We start from the raw sequence: 18,866 nt of genomic DNA, 5'->3' as shown, positions 1-18,866 counted from the left end.
CGCGTGTGCACGCACGCACACACACGCGCACACATGTATGCATGCCCACACACACACGTACACGCGCGCGCACACACACACACAGGCTCCAACAGGGTGAAAGAAAGTGAGTAAGACACATGAGCAAGCTTAGACGCTATCCCAGCCAATGTCTTTCTGCTGTTGCCTAGAGACGCACACACAAACACTAACTTACGTGGTTTTTCTGGCTGTGTTTCTGATGTTGCACACATCACACATACTCATATTTATACTGACATTCACGCACACACATGCACACACACACAGATTGTTTCTGTCCTCTTACTTCATTCCCAGACCATCTCTTGCTTCCGCTGTCCACGCTGTTGAAACCAGAGTCCAGACCTCCATACTGACCCGGGAACAGGTCCTGATCCGATAAACTATAGCAAAACACAAAACACACACACACACACACACTTAAACGAGGATACACACCCACACACACTGCTGATGCCACTCCCTCTCTTTCACACAAACACATACACAGTACATTCTATCTTCTGCTTTGCTCATTCTGTCCATCATTCTGACCTTCCTATCCTGTCCCACAATTTGTTTCCCTTTTCACTTTTCCTTCATATCCTAAATCTCCTTTTTATTCTCTCTCTCTGTGGCTGTCTGTCCTCTGGGAGTTTCCTTCCCTCGTTCACTGAGTCTTTCTACGGGCCTGGTTCACTGTCCCAGCAAACACTTGACCCTCAAATCAACTTTGCATTTTTATCTCAGTCTTGGCAAACTTCTGCTCTTCCTCTCTCCGTTTCTCCCTCCTTCAACGTTCATCTCTCCCTTCTTCCGCTGTCTCACACACACTTATTCACAAACACACACACAGGCTGGAAGCATTCAACTGCATTATCTCTGTGGTTTTTACCAATCCCTCCCTCTCTCCTCTACACTTCAGCCCCCTCTCTCTCTGTCTCACCAGCTGTTGAAGCCAGTGGGTCGCAATGCTCTCTCCAGCTGGTCCTGGCTGCGTTTGCAGGCCTCCATGTTCAGGAACTTGAAGATGTGAAACTTTCCTTTGGAGCAGATCTGAGCAGGGGGCGACTGGAGGGGGTTGTTGTCCAGAATGATGGTCTGGAGGTGACGAAGGTGACGGTAACATACGGGAATGTGTGACACGCGGTTACATGACACGTCCAGACGCACCAGCGGCAACTCTGACAACTCTGAGAGAAGGAGAGGAGAAAGTCAGTGTCAACACTGGTTCGATTCTTACACTCACACAGACACACAGAGTCACACACACACACACACACACACACACAGACACACAGAAAGGAAGCTGTCTTGCAGCAGGGCTGAGGCAGAGATTGGAGAGTGATACAGGCAGAGTTGGGAGGATCAAGGTTAGAATTTCAACAGGATTACTATTTGGAGAGAGAGAGAGAGGGGAAGAGCAAAGAGATAAGAGCAGATTCGGTTTATTTCTGGAGTTGCAATCGCCTTTTTCTGTGTATTTACAGAATCCTTATCCTCAGCACGTGAGAGCATGAGTTCATGTCAACACAGACCCACAAATGAAACACTGAGAAGTGAGCTGCCAGAGCAGCTTTACTGTGGCACTGTGTTATTTTAACAGGGTGGATCAGTCAGCGTGTTTGGGTAAGCCCAGAGGGTAATCGCCCTCCTGTTCATTTCCCCGGCTCTGCATAACAGGGCTGACGGACAGTGCCTCCCACTAGATTAATTATAGTCCATTTGAGAGCGGTGCTATAAAACAGATTATGTGCTGGATTAAAAGAAATACATTAGACTTGGGGTTAATACTTCCGTCAGACCATTCAGATGTTACAGAAACCTATATGTATGTATGTAAGAGCTGAACTAGGGCTGCCGCGATTAGTCGATGTAATCGATGACGTAGACGCTGAGAATGCGTAAACATCACTATTTTAAACTGAAGCATCGTTTTTTTGTTTTTATGAACTTACCTTTTTGATTTCTAAAACGCTATAATTCATCGTGACAAATGTTTTTCTTCAATATCACCACGTAACTGCTGCATGCATGACATCGCAGGGCTGCCACTAACGACTAGTTTACAGATTTGTTGATTAATGTAAACGATTAATGTTCCTCTAAAAGACCAAACTGACCATTTCATTTAAGTCCATTTCATTTGGAAAGCAACAAACTGTATGTCATTGCATAATGCAGCATGAAATAAAAGTAAACAAAGGTTTACATATTAAAGTATGAAACTGTAGGGTTATACTGGCAACTCCAATCGACTAATCGGTAAAGTAGCCGACTGATTAATCGATAAGAAAATAGTCATCAGTGGCAGCCCTAAACTGAACCTGCTTGAGAACAGCCTCTACATCTACAACACCTTCACACACATAAATCTACCTTAAGAATATATTAATGTAAATGACTGTGTCTTTAATTGCAAACCTGTTACCTACTGGGCTGTTAGAGGCATGAGTGTGGAAGTGTGGGGAACCAGACAAAGAGACAGACGGAGAGTGGGCGACAGGTAAAAGGGTGGAATGAAAGACGGACCGTTGCTTTGCGTTGGTGTAAAGGTGAAAAGGTTAAGCTCTGACCTTCAGGCAGTGTGGTGAGCTGGTTTCTCCTCAGGTTTAGATCCCGTAAACCCTCCAACTGTCCCAGCTCCACGGGCAATCCCTGCAGCTCATTACAGCTCACATCCTACCCATGCACCCCGAGACAGAGAGAGAGAGAGAGAGAGAGAGAGAGAGAGAGAGAGACAGAGACAGAGAGAGAGAGAGGGAGAGAGAGAGAGAGAGAGAGAGAGAGAGAGAGAGGGAGAGGGAGAGAGACAGAGAGAGGGAGAGGGAGAGAGAGAGAGAGAGAGAGAGGGAGAGAGAGACAGAGACAGAGAGAGGGAGATAGAGGGAGAGGGAGACAGAGACAGAGAGAGAGACAGAGACAGAGAGAGAGACAGAGACAGAGACAGAGAGAGAGACAGAAAGAGAGGGAGAGAGATAGAGGGGCTGTTATGGATACTACTGCCTTATACAGTCATGGTCAAAACAAAGACAACATCATGTTACTGTGATGTACTTAATTTAAGGAATTCTCTCAGGAAAATAAATTAAAAAGAGAAATTACACAAAGTGGAAAAAGTGACACAGTGAAATGATAATGAAATGGCAGTCATTCATTAGTTAAAAAGTGAAACACAGAAAGTCACAGACAGTCATTCATTAGTTAAAAAGTGAAACACAGAGTGATGTAACCAAGACAGTTAGCACCTTCCTGCACAAATTTGACAGTTTGAATAATCAGAAGGAGAGAGACAGACAGAAACAGACAGAGAGAGAGAGAGAGAGAGAGAGAGAGAGAGAGAGAGAGAAGGTGCCAGACTTACCAGCTGTCGGAGATGTATGAGTGTGTGTATGGAGGGGGGTAAGGAGGACAGCTTGTTGTTGCTGACGACGAGAACTCGCAAAAGAGGGAGCTGACACACCGATGGGGGCAGACTGGAGAGCTGATTCCGACTACACACACAGAAGTGATGGCATGCCCGTCAGTAAAGCATAAAGTAGCTCTTTCTCTCTCTCTCTTTCTCTCTCTCTCACACACACACACACACAAACACACACACACACATATGTATATTCGTCGCATGTTGATGGACAAATTCAGTGATTGATGATTTCAGCTGCAAGGCTTAAATTCTCAGAAGAGCATCACTGGGATCCAGTTCCATAGAGCAACAAGCAAAATAACTTCAGGAATGGAATAACTTCAGCAATCAGGAATGGAAATTTACCCCACAAAACAGCAACATGTAACTCTCTACCTTCTGCATTCATTTCCACCATGCCAGTGGAATGAGACTGTGCAAGGTTTGGTTAACTAAAGTTAATGAAATGGGCACAGGCTGAGGAAGAAAGAAAAGACCACACACAGGACAAACAGACAGAACTGCCATTATGTCGGAAGGCACATTTAAAACATACATGTGCCTATTCGCTCACTGAAAGCAGATCCCTCTGAGTGTGAGTGTGTGTGTGTGTGCGCGTGTGTGCGAGTAAGAAGAGGTGGGCTGGCACTTGATATTAGGATGGGTGTGTTTGCGTGTGCATGTTGTTCGTGTGTATGTGTGCATGAGAGGTGTGTGTGAGATCTGTGTGCATGTGTGTGTGTGTGTGTATATATATATATATATTTTACACACATATAATAAGACATTACTTCCCTGACCAATAAGACATTACTGACAGTTTAATCTCTGTCACTTAGAAGAGATTAGATATATATAGATATTTAAATATAGGCTTGTGTGTGTGGTGTATATTTGATATTTGCGTGTGTGTGTGTTTCTGTCTCTAAATATCAGTAAGAACTTTAAAAGGTCAACCTATGGGCCAATCAATTATTTAGGAGGCCCCACCCATGCCAGGGAGTGTGGGTGTCTGTGCGTGTGCGCGCGTACGCTAATGTAGGGCATGCGTGCGCATGTTGTGCTTGCATGTATTCATGAGTATGCGCGTGTGTGTACGCACATACATGGGGCATGTATCTATGTATATATTTGTGTGTGTGTGTGTGTGGTGTGTGCTGGTGTGTTGTGCCTGTGTCTGTTCGTGAGTGAGTGAGTGTGTATGTGTGTGTGTGTGTGTGTGTGTGTGTGTGTGTGTATAACCTGAGGTTGAGGTAGCTGAGGGCCTGTAGCTGACACAGGCTGGGTGATAGCGATCGCACACAGTTGTGATAGAGACTGAGTGTCTCCAAGGAGATGAACTGACACAGCTCCTCTGGCAGCTCGCACAGTCGGTTCTTCGACAGGTCTGTAAAAACACACACACACACACACACACACACACACACAATCACTCTCGTTATTACACCATAAATAAAACTAAACATCAGTACAACACACAGATATAATCACAAAACAGAGAGACAAACACTGCATCCGGGTGTCTAGTGTCTGTTAACGAAGACATCACCTAGTCTATGGACAAGGGATTAGCAGGGGATTAAACACTGAGATGTATAGCCATGAAACCTGGGCCTTTCCATTAGGCACTTACGCTAACAGAGTTATTTAATCATCATTCAAAGTATCAGTCAATTAAAATCAACAATACGGATCACCAGGGCTAGATGAGACACTAGTTATATTTGATAAAGAATTCAATATCATCTCCATCAAGGCCAGCGGTGCTGCCAACATTACACATACCATCTGAGTCATGTAAAAACCATGCAACGCATTTTAACTATTCGATAAGACGTTAAACGCTGACCGACAGGTGTTTCGATTTCGATCTCACATCGGTTCAACGCTAATCAGATTGTTCCACATGTTTAAGGTAATCACTGGTGCACCTGACTGATATATTCAGTCTGATATATTCAGTCAGGTTTGCTGTTCTTGGTTTGCGTGACAGACTGAGAAGGCCCGGTTTATTACGGAAGTGAGAGATGCCATTGAAGGACTTGGAATACAGCATACATAAACCAGAGGAGCAGAAGTGGTATGGTTTTATTATGTTATTTTATTATACTGCCAGAAATGTCCTTTTTTCCTACACCTTTTCATGTCTCACAGAACATTAAACACTTCACACTTTCACTGCAGAAGAACAAGACACAACACACACACACACAAAACCATTCAACACAACTTAACAACGTTGATCGTGTCCGCTAGTGACTACAGCTGGACTAGAGGAGTATGGGGACCCAGCGTAACTCAGGATACACAGGGTTTTACTCAAGAGGCCTTGTGCTTAGTTTTAAACTGACCACAAAGAGAGCTCAGATCAGTCTCTTTGAGAACTCTAGAGAACTAGCACGACTCGGAAAGCAGTCGGCTTTCTCCATAGCAGCGGGGAAAACTCAGCTGAAGCTGGTATGAGCCACTGCCCCATGTTTCAGTGTAATTAAAAACAGCTACAACTAGAAAGAAGACATGTACTTTTAACTACAGTTTTGGACCCCCGGCTTCCACAAAAGACCTCTCACTGTTGCCTAGGCAACACATAAGACTCCCAGTTACGGCAAAAGGTCCACAAGTCCAGAAGTGCAGAATTACAACAAAACTGAAGACAATGGCAATGTAAGCACCAAAACAGACCGAGATAACGACAGTTGTCAAAGGGGAAAAGTATTGTTCAACAATGCCATTCAAATCTCTGAGTTTACACACCCGCTGGGTTCCCGCACAATAACGACATAATAGGCCCATAAAGGAACCAAAAACAAGCAGATATAGCATTTCCTAGAAATGAGACAAAAGGCTTTTTTAAGGAACACTAAGGTGACGTATTCTGGCACAACAAGGCCAAGTCTAAATTTCTGAAAACATACTATTGCAAGTTTTGTCCATAAATAGACATCTTCACAACTTTAAAACTCTCCCCCTCTCCCTTTTTTCCCTGGTACCCCACTATTCTAATGGTATCTCTTTCTGTCTGTCTCACGCACACTACACTTGGCTATATGGTCCACCCCTCCATTGCCCTCCATACAGCATCACACTCACTTTCTTTCTCCTCCTCATTCCTTTACCATTCCTTCCCCTCTCTCTCTCTCTCTCTCTCTCTCTGGTCACTGGGGTCATGTATGTATTTATGGAGAGACACTGATGTTAATTACAGGGCCTGGCCTGAGAATGAACTGCACAGCGTTGTTGGCACTCGCATGTGTGTGTGTGTGTGTGTGTGTGTGTGTAGAAACACCAGTAATAAAGACAGGAACTCAATATGACAACCAGAGGACGACAGAGTGGATAAAAAAAGAGGAAAGAGAGACAGGGCAAAATAAAGGCTGTGTGTGTGTGTGTGTATGCGCGCGCGTGTGTGTTTGTGTTTTTTTTTTTTTTAAAGTCCTCTGAAGGACTCAGTGGAAGTGCTGGGCTTTAGAATAGAACTAATTTCATTACTGAAGATAATGAAACCATCAGCACACACACACACACACACACCCCTCCCAATAGCAAGACACAATACACAGGGTCTCTGAGCAGAGTGTGTGTGTGTGCGCGTGTGTGTTAAGGAATTTGTCAGTGTATGTTGATCCAGAGGAACAAAGCTTTCCTCCACTATTCTGTAGCCTGTGGGGGAAAACGTTGAATGCTGAACAATAGGTGTGTGTGCTTAAGGGTGTGTGTGTGCCTGTGTCTGTGTGTGTTTGTGAGAGAGAGAGAGAGAACCCTTCTCTCCACTCTAACACTCTAAATCTTTTGTCCGGCTGTTTGATTTGGCAAGGAAGCTCCCCGAAACACACTCAAGCACCCCCCCCCCCCCCCCCACCCCCCCATCCCAGCAGGAACACTAGGTTCCCAAACGACCATCACACATTTCCCAGCAGCCCCGATCCCGGTCCCACATCCCAAACACCCCAATGGCTGCAGATAAAGAGCCATATTACAGAGAGACAGAGACAGAGACAGAGGGAGGGAGAGAGAGAGAGTGAGAACATTTTTCCCCAGGGCGACAGCTGGTCACACCATCATTGTCAAGTTACACACACAAACACACTCACACACACACAAAACACCACTCCTTCCTTGCCTTCAAAGCCATGACACCAACACCTCCAGGTAACCTCATCTGACTCCCACTGTTACCATGGTGACGTAAGGTTAAGCTCTTAAGCTCAGCTCTCCCTGGCTTACCATTGTTGAACTGTAGTCTGTTCTGTAATCTGTACTGTGTTTGTATTGCTGGTTAAATAACAGAAGAACAATCTTAATTAATCATACTGTCCCATTCATGTTCAGTTCCCCCTTACCCAGTCGGTGTAACGCAGGCAGTCTGCACCGGAATGAAACTAGATTACACATGTAAACGTCATGTTAATAAACAGCTAGAGGGGTCTGTGTTAGCGTTTTCATGGTCTGCTCCTGATTTCTGATCACTCCGCGCTCCATCACACCTGATTCAACACACCTCGCCTCATCTCAAGGCCTCTGACCAGCTGAATCAGGGGTGTTAGCCCAGGGCCAGAGTGTAAACATGCAGCGCTGTGGATCTCTACGAGCCACCAGAATGACAAACCATATAAACGCATAAAATTAGTACGAAGTCCAAAGAATTTGCTGAGGAGGGAAGAAAAAAATCTCATGAATGAAAGGAGACACAAAGAGCAAAATCTGAAACCTGAGCTGGAGTCAGTGTGCAAAAAAAAAAAAAAAAAAACCCCGTAGACAAAGACACGTCGGAAGAACAATGGCTCCTCCTGTGGCGTTTGGTGTCCGGGTTTTAAGAGATTAGATTGTATTGAATATAATACTAGTCTTGTGATCTTCTGACTGACTCAGTGACTCAGTGCTATGAGCCCTGGGGACTGTGTGAGGGTGAATCAGTAAGGCAAACTCTAGGGACTGTGTGTGTGTCTATGTGTGAGTGCGTGTGTGTGTGAGAGAGAGAGAACTACATAATAACAGAGACCAATCCATATAGCTGACCGCTGCATAAACTCTGCAACAGTGAGAATTCTGCCTGTGATTTTCTCATAGGATTCCCTGTTCCCACACAGCACACACCATCAACAACTAGTCAAAACTAAAGGCCTGTTCCCTCTCAGCACACACCATCAACAACTAGTCAAAACTAAAGGCCTGTTCCCTCTCAGCACACACCATCAACAACTAGTCAAAACTAAAGGCCTGTTCCCTCTCAGCACACACCATCAACAACTAGTCAAAACTAAAGGCCTGTATATCATGTAATGTGTGGCTAACAGATGACTGCCAGTAACTCAGTAGAAAAAAACATTGTGTTTAGACAGTCATTTGGAAAAATCACATTACGAACGAGAAAACATTTTACCACAGAGAGAGAGATGGGGGCGGGGGGGGGGGGGGGGAGAGAGAGAGAGAGAGAGAGAGAGAGAGATGGGGGGGGGAGAGAGGGGGGGAGAGGGGAGGGGGGGGGGGGGGGGAGAAGCCATGCCCAAATACCAATTTGAATGGAAGGAATGAGAAGAAAGTGGAACGAAACACCCTAAACACTTTTGGCTATGGTATCTGATTATCTTGGTCTTTGGTATTTTGGGCTGAACTGTCTAGACTATCTGGTTTATTTTTCTCTGGAAGCAACACAGTAATTTCTAGGTGGATGGTGAACACCTTTAGGATGACAGTACCAAACCAGCGATGTAAGGCTCCCAAAACCAGACTCACAACTCAGCGATGTAGCACTTGCAAAACCAGACTCACAACTCAGCATCATAAGGCTCCCAAAACCAGAGCAGGCAAACTTCACCAGAAAAACTCACTAACAAAACCCACTGTGTCTGACTCACTGTATCAAAGGTCCTGGTACTGTTTTAGAAGATAAATGCCTGGTATTGTTGTAGAAGATAAATAACTGCAGGTTAAACACAGTAAGATGGTGGCTCTTGACTGTGATCTCCGCAGCTTTCTTTTTTGGCTTTTTCAATGTCGCATGCCAGAAACGCGCTAACTCACTCATGACGTGATTTGAATGAAGCAGCACTGGTTTAACAATAATGAAGGATAACTATCCAGCCTCGCTCGGAAGCCATAACTCATTCACGGTCGATTCATCTGGTTCTGTCATGGGCAGGAGGGGGGAGACAGGAGGGTTTGGACTCTTACACTTTCTGTGGATCAGGACTCACACATCCCCTCTTTACAGGACTCACACATCCCCTCTTTACACAACTCACACATCCCCTCTTTACACAACTCACACATCCCCTCTTTACACGACTCACACATAGTCTCTTTACACGACTCACACTTCCCCTCTTTACACGACTCACACTTCCCCTCTTTACACGACTCACACTTCCCCTCTTTACACGACTCACACTTCCCCTCTTTACACAACTCACACATCCCCTCTTTACACGACTCACACTTCCCCTCTTTACACGACTCACACTTCCCCTCTTTACACGACTTACACAGCCCCTCTTTACACGACTTACACAGCCCCTCTTTACACGACTCACACATCCCCTCTTTACAGGACTCACACATCCCCTCTTTACAGGACTCACACTTCCCCTCTTTACACGACTTACACATCCCCTCTTTACACGACTCACACATCCCCTCTTTACACGACTCACACTTCCCCTCTTTACACGACTCACACTTCCCCTCTTTACACGACTTACACATCCCCTCTTTACACGACTCACACATCCCCTCTTTACAGGACTCACACATCCCCTCTTTACAGGACTCACACATCCCCTCTTTACACAACTCACACATCCCCTCTTTACACGACTCACACTTCCCCTCTTTACACGACTCACACTTCCCCTCTTTACACGACTCACACATCCCCTCTTTACACGACTCACACTTCCCCTCTTTACACGACTCACACTTCCCCTCTTTACACGACTCACACATCCCCTCTTTACACGACTCACACTTCCCCTCTTTACACGACTCACACTTCCCCTCTTTACATGACTCACACTTCCCCTCTTTACATGACTCACACAGCCCCTCTTTACACGACTCACACATAGTCTCTTTACACGACTCACACTTCCCCTCTTTACACGACTCACACTTCCCCTCTTTACACGACTCACACAGCCCCTCTTTACACGACTCACACTTCCCCTCTTTACATGACTCACACTTCCCCTCTTTACATGACTCACACAGCCCCTCTTTACACGACTCACACATAGTCTCTTTACACGACTCACACTTCCCCTCTTTACACGACTCACACTTCCCCTCTTTACATGACTCACACAGCCCCTCTTTACACGACTCACACATAGTCTCTTTACACGACTCACACTTCCCCTCTTTACACGACTCACACTTCCCCTCTTTACACGACTCACACATCCCCTCTTTACACGACTCACACAGCCCCTCTTTACACGACTCACACAGCCCCTCTTTACACGACTCACACTTCCCCTCTTTACATGACTCACACATCCCCTCTTTACACGACTTACACATCCCCTCTTTACACGACTTACACATCCCCTCTTTACACGACTTACACATAGTCTCTTTACACGACTCACACTTCCCCTCTTTACACGACTCACACATAGTCTCTTTACACGACTCACACTTCCCCTCTTTACACGACTCACACTTCCCCTCTTTACATGACTCACACATCCCCTCTTTACACGACTCACACTTCCCCTCTTTACACGACTTACACATCCCCTCTTTACACGACTTACACATAGTCTCTTTACACGACTCACACTTCCCCTCTTTACACGACTCACACTTCCCCTCTTTACACGACTCACACATCCCCTCTTTACACGACTCACACTTCCCCTCTTTACACGACTTACACAGCCCCTCTTTACACGACTCACACAGCCCCTCTTTACACGACTCACACTTCCCCTCTTTACACGACTTACACAGCCCCTCTTTACATGACTTACACATCCCCTCTTTACACGACTCACACTTCCCCTCTTTACACGACTCACACATCCCCTCTTTACAGGACTCACACTTCCCCTCTTTACACGACTCACACTTCCCCTCTTTACACGACTCACACATCCCCTCTTTACACGACTTACACATCCCCTCTTTACACGACTCACACTTCCCCTCTTTACACGACTCACACTTCCCCTCTTTACACGACTCACACTTCCCCTCTTTACACGACTCACACATCCCCTCTTTACACGACTTACACATCCCCTCTTTACACGACTCACACTTCCCCTCTTTACACGACTCACACTTCCCCTCTTTACACGACTCACACTTCCCCTCTTTACACGACTCACACATCCCCTCTTTACACGACTCACACTTCCCCTCTTTACACGACTCACACTTCCCCTCTTTACACGACTCACACATCCCCTCTTTACACGACTTACACATCCCCTCTTTACACGACTCACACTTCCCCTCTTTACACGACTCACACTTCCCCTCTTTACACGACTCACACTTCCCCTCTTTACACGACTCACACTTCCCCTCTTTACACGACTCACACAGCCCCTCTTTACACGACTCACACATCCCCTCTTTACACGACTCACACATCCCCTCTTTACACGACTTACACAGCCCCTCTTTACACGACTTACACAGCCCCTCTTTACACGACTCACATATCCCCTCTTTACACGACTCACACTTCCCCTCTTTACACGACTTACACAGCCCCTCTTTACACGACTCACACTTCCCCTCTTTACACAACTCAAACGCCAGTCTCAAATATTATAACACCAGACCAATTGTGTCCACAGAGAGGACTACTAGCATGGTCCATTTTCCTCCAATCAGCAATCAGACCAAACAAGTGTCGAGGGCCATTACAGATTACTGTACTATGTGCACAGCATCAAAAGCCTAGAATCCAATGATCCAGCACCCACTCGCCTTTCCCCAGACTGCTGATTATGGGAGGGGCGCTTAGATCTCCTCAGACTGTTTGATCCAAAGACAACAAACTATTTTGGTTTGTTTGCTTGAGCTGATTAGACAATCTGACTGCAACGTTGAGACAAACTATATGGAAGATGTTGACTTCTGTTTTGCTCTGTAAGCATGTCTTAAGAGCCTCCTCTTTTTTTTTTTTCCTCTGTCCATCCCCTGTGAGCGACCTGTTCTCACACACAGCAGATGCTCTGCCATCTTCAGTTACACTGGTAAGACACAGTGTGCCAAAGTACTCCCAGACACATGACTTAGGCAGAGAGAGAGAGAGAGAGAGAGAGAGAGAGAGAGGGAGGGAGAGGGGGAGTGAAAGGGAGAGAGAGACAGAAAGAGAGAGACCACCTGCCACTCTTGGATTCATCCTCTTTCCCTGTGGCCGTGGCGGATTAGACTGAGCTGATTAGCCGCCTGGATGGGGAATGAGGAAAAACTGCTGCACACATTCACTCACATTCACTCACGCAAGACGATAAACACACACATACACTCACACACTCCCAGATATTTACATACACACACACGCGCGCGCGCGCGCACACACACCTACACAGAAAACTCACACACCTGTACACTTACATCCACACAAACATAGACCGATACACACATTTGCACACATATATGGAGAAAGATTTGCACATATCCAGTCTTACAGGCATACAGAGAAGAACACACATACACTCACAGGCATTTACAAAACCGTCTCAGAACAAACTTAACCACAAATGTAAAGGGACACTCAGTCCCTCCTTCAGTTAGTGAGATTTGTGTGTATGTTTGTGTGTGTGTGTGTGTGTGTGAACCTGATAGAAGACTAAAAGTAACAGAGCCAGAGCACGTCACACAGAGATTTGGTCTCTCGTCTAGAGCCAAGAACACTTCACTTCACTCCTCAGTACAACACTGAAACTTGAGACCACACTCACGGTCTCCAAGAGTGAGCGTGTGTGTGTGAGTGAGAAAGAGAGAGAGAGAGAGAGAGAGAGAGAGAGAGGTAGGGGCCCTTGTGTGGGGAGGTATGATGACAAGTGAAGGCATGAACAAAGAGCAGAGAGAAAAAGAGAGAGAGAGAGAGAGAGAGAGAACAGGAGACTGAGAGGGGGAGAGAGAAAGAGAGAGAGAGCAGGAGAGTGAGGGTGAGGGTGAAAGCAGGGGAAGAAGGTGAAGAGAAAAAAGGAGTGGAGTGAGAGAACAAAAACAGGGGGCAGAGTGTGACTTGTCAAAACAGATGGAGGACAAGTCCTTTCGCTCTGTGCGTCTTAACGTCTGCACTGTGAGTTTTCAGGCAAACACAGCACAGACCGTACTCAGTAGAAACCTCTCTGTCCAATCAACGTCACACGGACAAATCACCCTCTTCATCCGACTACTTCATAAAGCACTTCAGCAAGTGCTTCTTCAAACACTGAAAAAACCCCTAAAAGATCCAACAGACAGAGACTAGTGAGGGCATTATATATTAAAGAGAAGCTGCCCAGCCTTTTACACTAATACACAACTCCAGTCAGCATGCGCTGCACACAGACACAATGTGTCCAATAATCAATAAGAGTCTGGTCGCGTGAACAGAGATTACTGTAGCGTGAGGTACGGGGCCTTCACTGACTCATCTTTTGGAAAGTAACTCCAGTGTAAACTCAGTCCTGATGAAGACAAGCAGACAGGCCCAATCAGGCAAGGTCTTTGGGATGAGGGTGACTTAACCATGAAAACACAAAACAGGTTTTTGTGAAGCTCTCGTGTGCCATGGATCAGAAACAGACAGGGGTGTGTTACTCGGTCTTGGCCATGTTTATGAAAACTCCCTCAGTACAGCCTGTGTTTAACCTCAGGCATCCTCACACCACTGTGTTCTCTCCTCACTGTCACACACAATCTAACACCTTCCCATTCCCTGTACACTAAGACATAACTGACAGTTTAATCTCTTCCTCTGAACATCAGTGAGAACTTCAAAAGGTCAAAGCTCAGCCGACCAAATATTTAGGAGGCCCCACCCATGCCAGGAGTGTGTGTGTGGGCATGTGTGTGTGTGTGTGTCACAAGGTCTGTGTGTATGCAAAATCACCCAGCTGCCATGCAAAATGAGGAAGCAGAGACTTGAACTCAGACACAGTCTCCAAACCCACTGCACATCATCCCTGCTCTGTTATCATATCCATCATATCTACAGAAACCTTTGGCTCACTCATTCATTAATCCACAGCAGACTGCTCTGCTCTGCTCACTGCTCATTCAAGGTTCACTGAGCTCTTTTCCCAATGTTACTGTCACAGCAAACCATGAGCACCTGCCTCCAAAAATACAATATCAATATTCAAATATATGTCAGGAGTCTCCAAAGTGCATCTGCTCACTGCTGCAGGACAGGGATCAGAGGTAAACGTGCCGTTAAAATCAACGCTGCATTCTTGGGGAGCCTGTCTCACGACGGGCCATCCTAAGTCCCGGGATAGCAAGGCATCCTGTTACCATGGAAATCAGAGATGAGAAAGTGGTAAGGCGTTTGAAAAAGAAAGGAAAAAAAGAAAAAAAAGGTGTAAAATATCTGTGACAATCTGCCAGGACTCAGCACACTTCAGAAAACACGAGATAAAAATTCATCAACAACTGTTACGCCCTCAATAACAGAAGGAGGAAGGGCTTACTTTCTGGCAGGAAACAATGTTTTCTCACCGTTTAAAATGAAAAACAGATGCACTACCAAAAAAAACCCAAAAACCCCACATATAGAGTTGTTTGTGGTATCCCCTCCCCTCCTTTCCAGAGTCATAAACAAAATAAAACTGATTTATATATCCAATCATTCTACGTTAGCTTTACATTAGGCACAGTAGCACACTGCGCCCAGCTGAGGAAAAGGGCTTCTATTTATCAGACTAACACATTACACAGCTTACAGGACAGGCTCTGGATAGCTTCTTGTTGCTGCTGCTGTTGTTTTGGAACTGCCCTGAACGTTTGTTTTTGATTATCTTCTGACTTGTCTCTCATGTTAACCTGAAGGTCTGGTGGGGGCCTGTTTCCTAAAACCAAGCCTCCCCTCCCAAACCACCCCCTCCCTCACAACTCACTGCAACCACTTCATCACCACATGAACACAGCGCGGCGGGAGAGAATCAGTCTGTTACTGAAGCTAGGGAGCCCAGGCCGATGGCGTTCAGCGCTCTCACAGCCTTAGGCTGTTTGTCAGAGCCTCAACACAGCTCCTAAGATAAACGCCTAGAAGTCTACCTCAGTGTGTGCAGGGCTGGGGAGAAGCCAGCCCAAATAATGTGTACTGTCAGATGGCACTGGGGTTTAGCGGAGAGCCAGACGAGGACAGCCGACTGCGCTGTGGTGTGGACCTCTGTCTAAAGGAGATTATATGGAGAAGTGCTGAGTGATGTAAAACCTCAGAAGAAGATAGATGAAGAGGAGGGATGAGAACGGTCGATCCCGTTGTGTTTATGTGTTAGAGGCATGTGAAAGAGCGTCAGTGTGCCATTCAGCATATACAGGGTGGTTTGGCTCACCCCTTTATGGAAACACCCCACGTTCACCAAAACCTCACCCAGGATTCTATTGACTGGGAGGATCCCTGACTCCGCCCTCTTCTGTAGTCATAAATTATGATGCAATGGTGTGGTCAGAATCATGAGCAGCAGTGTCTGCAGGTCCAATCAACACAGTCAACAAGGAGGTGTTTTTTTTTTAAACCCCCATTTTAAACTTGGGCCCATTTTGGAGTGACCAGGGGAACTTTTTGTGATTCCTCCTCCTACGCAGTCGTCTGTTTAGTCAGGGACTCTCTCACTCACACTCCTGCTGTTATGTGTGATGTCACTTCCTTAGTAGATTGATGCCAGTTGACACACCAGTACATACAACTACACAATCACTTCTCTGACACAAACTTCAGACTCCACCCACCAGCCCTGAGATATAGTCACTAAAGGGAACTCGTCCTAATTAACAACACCCCCCCCCCCTCCCCCATAAGGCTCCCAGCTGCGGTCAACAAGTGTAAGATTCCAGCTAAGACTCTCTGATGTGGGATCCTTCCTACACATGATTTCTGATGTTTGGTCTTTGATGCTTTTTAACCCCGAACCATCAAGTAACTGATATACTGAGCTGTTAGGTGCACATTATGCAACGTACCATTTCAGCATTTCCGTCAGTTTCCGGCACTGAACCTGACTGCAGTCAGTCTAACATTAGGCTGTATTCATATTTGAATCAATATGGTTTGTGATGGCCAACATCATGTCTCATAAAGACAATATCTGAGCAGAAGATTCTGGCTGATGTCCAAACTGCTCTCTGGTTTTAAGAAAATGCGTTTCATCAAGACACTCTAAAAAAAGGTTACTCTATAAAGTTTTCATGTTTTAAACACAAAAGAAGCTGTCGGCTTTTTAAAAACAGATATCAGTTTTCAGTCTTTGAGGGGAAACAACAGAAAGTAAAGCTAAGATCCTTCATGCACCAAGGAAGGTGACACAGGACTGTATGTCAGTTGGTTTTGCCTGTGTAAAAAACAAACAGTTATGCACGCAGTAGTGTCTGTGATAGGCCAGGAGCAAATGTTGTCTGTTTATACCCAGCACTTGAGTGGTTAATCTCGGTCTCAATCTCTTTCTCTCTCTCTCTCGTCTAGAGCAGGCAGTTACTTTATGTTGTGAAGCGGCTGGCATTGTGGCTGTTTTGTCTTCTCTTTAATCCAATGTTTCAGAAATAATGCTTCACATTTATCTAATGCTCTTATGTCTCCACTGTGCCGATGGCTTTGCTTTAACAGCACTTTTCTCCTCAAACACTCTGAACATTTAACACACACTTTTTTTTTTACTTCACTCTTCAGGGACTCTCTGAAGGGGATTCTCTGATTCTCTCACCCATCTGTTGTATTTTCTCAGAGCAGACCGACAGGATGTCAGAGAGAGAGAGAGAGAGAGAGAGAGAGAGAGAGAGAGAGAGAGAGAGAGAGAAACACATGAACAGCGAGAGAGAGAAACTGAGAGATAGAGGACAGGAAAAAAATGCAGAAGTCAAGAGGAGAGGAAGACCACATCCGTCAGCAGGGTGACGGAAATGCAACTGCAAGGGGAGGCGGCAGAACACTGCGCAACACTCTCTTTCTCGCCCTATCTCTCTCTCTCTCTCTCTCTCTCTCTCTCTCACACACACACACACACACACACACACACACACAGGTGGCGTCTTCACACGAACAGAGCAAGCACACAGTCTACATATTGAACAGTGAATGTCTGCAGTGTACACACACATCAGGTCAATCGCTGGAATGTGACCCACTCACAGCTGTTCTAGTACTTTTTTTTTTTTTACCAAGACACACACATATAAACATGCACACACACACACACACACACACACACACACAAAACACAGCTGGCTTGCGCAACACACACAAACACACTCGAAGAGTGACGCAGAACAGACTCTTAGTAGACGCCATGACTAAACACAGAGCACAGTATACAACAGAAACAGTTACACACAGACACACACACACACATGGAAATGCACCACTGCCCTCCCAGGCTAATGAAGGCCATACAGACCAGACAGAGGTAGAAAGCTGCAGAAGTGCAAGGCAAATGTGGCCAGCTAAACTACAAGTTACTCTTCAGTGTAAATTATTCAGCATGGTGAAAAGACTGAGCATACCTTCTGTGTCTGTGAGAGCCCGAGCAGAGACAAGCCTCTAGACACAGAGCAAAAACAGCCTCTCTGCATCAAAGGCCTTTCACCTCAGCATAAGGCAACTTAATGCCACAACAGAACTGGGCCTGGCCCAAATTTTTTTTTAAAACGTTTAAATTTAACAGATGTGCTACCCCGCAACTGCACTAAAATAACTGTAAAAACTTGGAAATATGATTGTGAAAACACAACTTAGCTACCGCCCTGCCATCGAGCCACACAGATGAGGGTGAAAGCTCTACTGTTAAGATTGTACAGACAGAACATACAGACTGGATCTCACAACAGCCCCAAATCCCAGCTTTTCAGTCCACACTCAGCGTAGACTGTCTCTGATCATCCCAATGCCAGAGTTGGCCTCTCTGCTCAAACTGAACTTTATTTACTTCACAGAGGAAAATGGCCCCATTAAGAAAAATGCAAATAAAAACAAATTGAAATACGCCATTAACTGAAAAAAAAAAAGTTAAATGTTTGAGGAATTCTTTGCAGCCGTAATACTTTGCTCGGTAAGGTACTGGTGGTTGAGGGTATGTCTGATGTAAGTGAAAACAGTTTTCTCATTGTTGGTGGCCTGTTATTTCCTTTATTAACATCACCATGGCGCCAGGCAGGCATGGGACTTCCCTCTGATTGGCCAACATTTGGGTCACCACGGTGACGGAGAATGACTAGGAAATAAAGATGTTGAGTCTTGCATTACTAGAAGAGTATTAGCTGAGATCTCATTCCACACACATACACACACTCAACCTGC

General features: G+C 45.6%; 1 protein-coding gene across 1 annotated transcript in view; it reads right to left on the bottom strand.

Moving 5' to 3' along the window:
- lrch4 (leucine-rich repeats and calponin homology (CH) domain containing 4) overlaps positions 1-18,866 on the bottom strand; it is a 29,084-nt gene that overhangs the window by 6,247 nt on the left and 3,971 nt on the right. Inside the window, exons 2-6 of the mRNA XM_030779677.1 lie at positions 4,646-4,790; positions 3,365-3,494; positions 2,577-2,682; positions 947-1,193; positions 308-404 (exon numbers count right to left, since the gene is read on the bottom strand). Coding sequence (XP_030635537.1) covers positions 308-404; positions 947-1,193; positions 2,577-2,682; positions 3,365-3,494; positions 4,646-4,790 — 725 coding nt within the window. The remainder of the gene's footprint in view (positions 1-307; positions 405-946; positions 1,194-2,576; positions 2,683-3,364; positions 3,495-4,645; positions 4,791-18,866) is intronic.

Source organism: Chanos chanos, chromosome 7 (assembly GCF_902362185.1).
Source record: "Chanos chanos chromosome 7, fChaCha1.1, whole genome shotgun sequence".
NCBI lineage: Eukaryota > Metazoa > Chordata > Actinopteri > Gonorynchiformes > Chanidae > Chanos > Chanos chanos.
This window is presented reverse-complemented; position numbering and strand designations above follow the sequence as displayed.